This window comes from Morus notabilis, unplaced genomic scaffold (assembly GCF_000414095.1).
Source record: "Morus notabilis unplaced genomic scaffold, ASM41409v2 Scaffold605, whole genome shotgun sequence".
NCBI lineage: Eukaryota > Viridiplantae > Streptophyta > Magnoliopsida > Rosales > Moraceae > Morus > Morus notabilis.
The window spans coordinates 267,609-271,800 of NW_010363898.1; the positions used below are offsets into that span (position 1 = coordinate 267,609).

General features: G+C 46.3%; 1 protein-coding gene across 1 annotated transcript; it reads left to right on the forward strand.

Moving 5' to 3' along the window:
* LOC112092890 lies at positions 1-1,616 on the forward strand. Its single transcript, XM_024170119.1, has 2 exons — positions 1-584; positions 1,196-1,616. The coding sequence occupies exons 1-2, from the start codon at positions 1-3 to the stop codon at positions 1,614-1,616; spliced, it is 1,005 nt and encodes a 334-aa protein (XP_024025887.1).
* The last annotated feature ends 2,576 nt before the right edge of the window (positions 1,617-4,192 follow it).

A 4,192-nucleotide genomic window follows, 5' to 3' on the forward strand; every position in this document is an offset into this window, starting at 1 on the left:
ATGGGAGTCCCAGATGAATACTGGGTGGAATTTGCTGTGTACAAGATGGAGGGCTTATCGAATACTTGGTGGAAACAGGTCAAGAGAAGAATGGATGTTACAGGACTAACCTGGGAGCAATTTGAGACACTGTTCAATGAGCAGTACTTCCCTCAGAGTTATAGGGAGGAAAAAGCGCTGGAATTCATGTCTCTACTGCAAGGTGACATGTCTGTAAGGGAATATGAGGCCAAGTTTAATGACCTATCCCGGTTTGCGCCATCACTAGTGGAGTCTGAACCCATGAGGTGTCTTAAGTTTGAGAAGGGCCTCAAGAATTCTGTGAGGAGGTCATTGGTGGCCTTAAGGATTCGGAACTTTCGGGATTTGGTAGCTACTGCTACACGGGTGGAACATGATAACTTGGCCTATCACCAAAGCAAAGAGGCAACTGGTCGAGTCTCTATCTCTGGTAGACCTTCCATTTCAGGTGGACCACAGCGGAGTGGTAGGAGAAACCGCAACCAAGGACAAATGGTCGGGGAGATGGCAAGCGGTGGTAGTAGTTCGTCTGGAAGTGACAGAAATGCTCCGTACGGGCCCAGGTGTCACCATTGTGGGCAGGTGGGCCATATTAGGAGGAATTGTCCTAATCGGCCGCCGGCTCAACAAGCCCAAAGTGACGCTTCCTATAGTCAAGAAGGGCCACCACTGTACATGCCACCATATCAGTCACAACAGATGTCATACCCTCTTGTGCTGACTTATCAACCACCTCTACTTATACACAATTCCGGCCTCACGCGCCGAGACTGGTACAACCACCTCCGCCGCAACAGTATAGGCCTCCGACCCAGTGGCCTAATGTTGGTGACAAAGGGAAAGGAAAAGTACAGGGACAAGCTTATGCCCTGGCAGGAGGCAGTTCTGGAGGTCAGACCAGTAACGCGGTGGTTGAGGGTACGATTCTAATCTCTCATTCTTTTGCTCACGTGTTGTTTGACACGGGTGCCACACACTCATTTATATCAAGTTCTTTTGTTCGGGCTTTGAAATTGAAATATGAGAATTTAGAAGTCCCGATGACTTTGAACTCTCCACTGGGATGTGTGGAGGTAATGAGTATGTGTAAATCATGTGAAATCACGATTGGCGGTGAGCGATTGAAAGTATATTTGATTATCCTTCTGATGAGCCTGTTTGATGTGGTCCTCAGAATGGATTGGTTGTCAGAATACAGAGCAATTGTTGATTGTTACCGTATGAGAGTGACTCTGATGACTAAGTTTGGAACATTGATTTCTTATCAAGCAGATTTGAATCCAGTCTTAGGAGAACGACTATTGAAGTACAGTGTTGGGGGACAGAGGAATCTAGCATGTTTTTCTTCTCTTCTTGCTCTAGAAGGTGAACTTGAAGTAACTGGAGATAGTGCGGGAATCCCTGTAGTGGATGAGTTTACAGATATATTTCCTGATGAGCTATCTGGTTTACCACCAGATCGGGAAATTGAATTCTGTATTGATTTAGTTCCGGGAACGGCACCTATTTCCATTCCTCCATACCGGATGGCTTCGGCGGAGATGAAGGAATTAAGAACGCAGCTTGAGGAGCTGGCAGAAAAGGGGTATATCTAGAATAGTACTTCCCCTTAGGGTGCACCAGTGTTATTTGTGAAGAAGCACGACGGATCTCTTCGGTTGTGTATTGACTACCGTCAATTGAACAGGGTAACTATGAAGAACAAATACCCACTGCCAAGGATCGATGAATTATTCGATCAGTTGGGTGGATCACAGTTCTACTCTAAGATTGATTTGAGATCTGGGTACCATCAACTGAAAATCAAAGAGAAAGACATTTCGAATACTGCATTTAGAACTCGGTATGGGCACTTCGAGTTCCTGGTAATGCCGTTTGGGTTGACAAATGCCCCGGCTGCATTCATGGATCTAATGAACCGTGTTTTCCGGCCGTACTTGGATCGGTTCATGGTCGTCTTCATTGATGACATACTGGTTTACTCGAAGACTTGGGAAAAACATGCGCAACATTTGAGAATTGTTCTTCAGACTCTTCGAGAACACCAGTTGTATGTTAAGAAGGAGAAGTGTGACTTCTGGCTGACAGAAGTGAAGTTCCTTGGGCATGTGATCTCAGGACAAGGAATCTCTGTCGATCCTTCTAAGATCGAGACTGTGCTACAGTGAGAGAGACCGAAGAATGTAGCGGAGATTCGCAGTTTCCTCAGACTTGCAAGGTACTATCGGCATTTCGTGAAAGACTTCTCGAGTATTGCTGCACCGCTGACTCGGTTGACCAAGAAAGAAGTTATATTCCAGTGGGACGCTGAGTGTGAAAATGCTTTTCAGGAACTGAGGTCAGACTGACAAGTGCACTAGTCTTGACTATTCCAGATAGTGAGGAACCATATGAGGTGTATTCTGACGCCTCGGGAAGTGGGCTTGGCTGTGTCTTAATGCAAGGTGGACGCGTGGTAGCGTACACATCTCGCCAATTAAGACCACATGAACGGAATTACCCCACTCATGATTTAGAGCTGGCAGCGATAATATTTGCTCTGAAGATATGGAGATGTTATCTCTCTGGAGCAAAGTTTCAGGTCTTTTCTGACCATAAAAGTCTGAAGTACTTGTTTACTCAGAAAGACTTGAATCTCAAACAAAGGAGATGGGTGGAGTATATGGAAGATTATGACTTCACTCTACAATATCATCCTGGAAAAGCTAATGTGGTGGCTGATGCCCTTAGTAAGAAGACGACGGGGGCTCTGGCGTCGTTAGCTTTGGAAGATTGGAAAAGAACTGAAGTGGTGAGTGAGTATGATCTTCAGTTCTATGAAGATTATAACCAGGCTATGGTGTATAATCTGGTCTCTACACCGGATATTGTGCAACGGGTTAAGCAGAATCAATTGCAGGATCCACACCTCCAAGGAATTTGGATTCGAATCCAGAATGGAGAACAATTGGAGTATTGGAGAATCCGAGAGGATGGAGCCTTGTATTTCCGCAACCGCCTTGCTGTTCCCAAGGCAGGCGAGGTAAAGAAGACGATTCTGTAAGAGGCACACAAATCGAAGTATGCTATACATCCGGGAAGTACAAAGATGTACCAGGACCTGAAAAGACAGTACTGGTGGAGAGGCATGAAAAGGGACGTTCGTGAGTATGTCTCTAAATGTGTGACTTGCCTCTGGATTAAAGCTGAGCATCGGAAGCCGGCGGGAGAGTTGTAACCTCTTCCTGTCCCGGGATGGAAATGGGAGCACATCACCATGGACTTTCTGATGGGGCTACCGAGAACCGAGCTGAAGCACGACGCCATCTGGGTGGTGGTGGATAGGTTGACGAAGTCTGCGCACTTCATACCGTTTCGTGCGACGTATTCTCAGAAGATTCTGTCAGAATTGTACCTGGAGCATGTCGTGAGGCTACACGGGGTGCCACTGTCTATCATGTCTGATCGTGATATGCGTTTCAATGCAAGGTATTGGAGGAGTTTCCAGGAAGCCATGAGAACAGACTTGAACTTCAGCACAGCATTTCACCCTCAGACTGATGGGCAATCTGAAAGGGTAATTCAGGTTCTGGAGGATATGCTTCGTGCTTGTATTCTGGAATTTGGTGGGAACTGGAAGAAATACCTGCATCTAGCTGAGTTTGCTTATAACAACAACTATCAGGCCAGTATTAGAATGGCACCGTTTGAAGCTCTGTATGGTCTTCCTTGTAAGTCACCTGTGTGTTGGTTGGAACCAGAGGATCGATTGAGCACTGGACCGGAAGTCATTCAAGAGAATAATGAGAAGATAGCTGTGATTCGGGAATGACTATTGACAGCTCAAAGTCGTCAGAAGAGTTATGTTGACAGAAGGCGTAGGCCTTTGGAATTCCAGGAAGGTGACTTTGTTTTGCTAAAGGTTTCCCCACGCAAGGGAGTCGTTCGGTTTGGTGTGAAAGGGAAACTTGCACCAAGGTATGTGGGACCATTCCGGATCGTGCAACGAATCGGAGTAGTGGCTTATCAGTTAGCCTTACCGCCTGAATTATCTCACGTGCATGACGTGTTTCATGTCTCCATGCTTCAGAAATGTCAACTTGAGCCGGAAACAGTAGTGCAGTGGTTTGACGTTCCAATACAGTATGACGCGTCGTACGAGGATGCACCTGTTCAAATTCTTGATCGGAAG

Excerpts from the sequence above, each read along its gene's own strand:
- LOC112092890 (XM_024170119.1), top strand. The coding sequence starts at position 1 with ATGGGAGTCCCAGATGAATACTGGGTGGAATTTGCTGTGTACAAGATG. Across the intron at positions 585-1,195 it reads AATGCTCCGTACGGGCCCAG|AATGGATTGGTTGTCAGAAT; the intron begins GTGTCACCATTG and ends TGTGGTCCTCAG.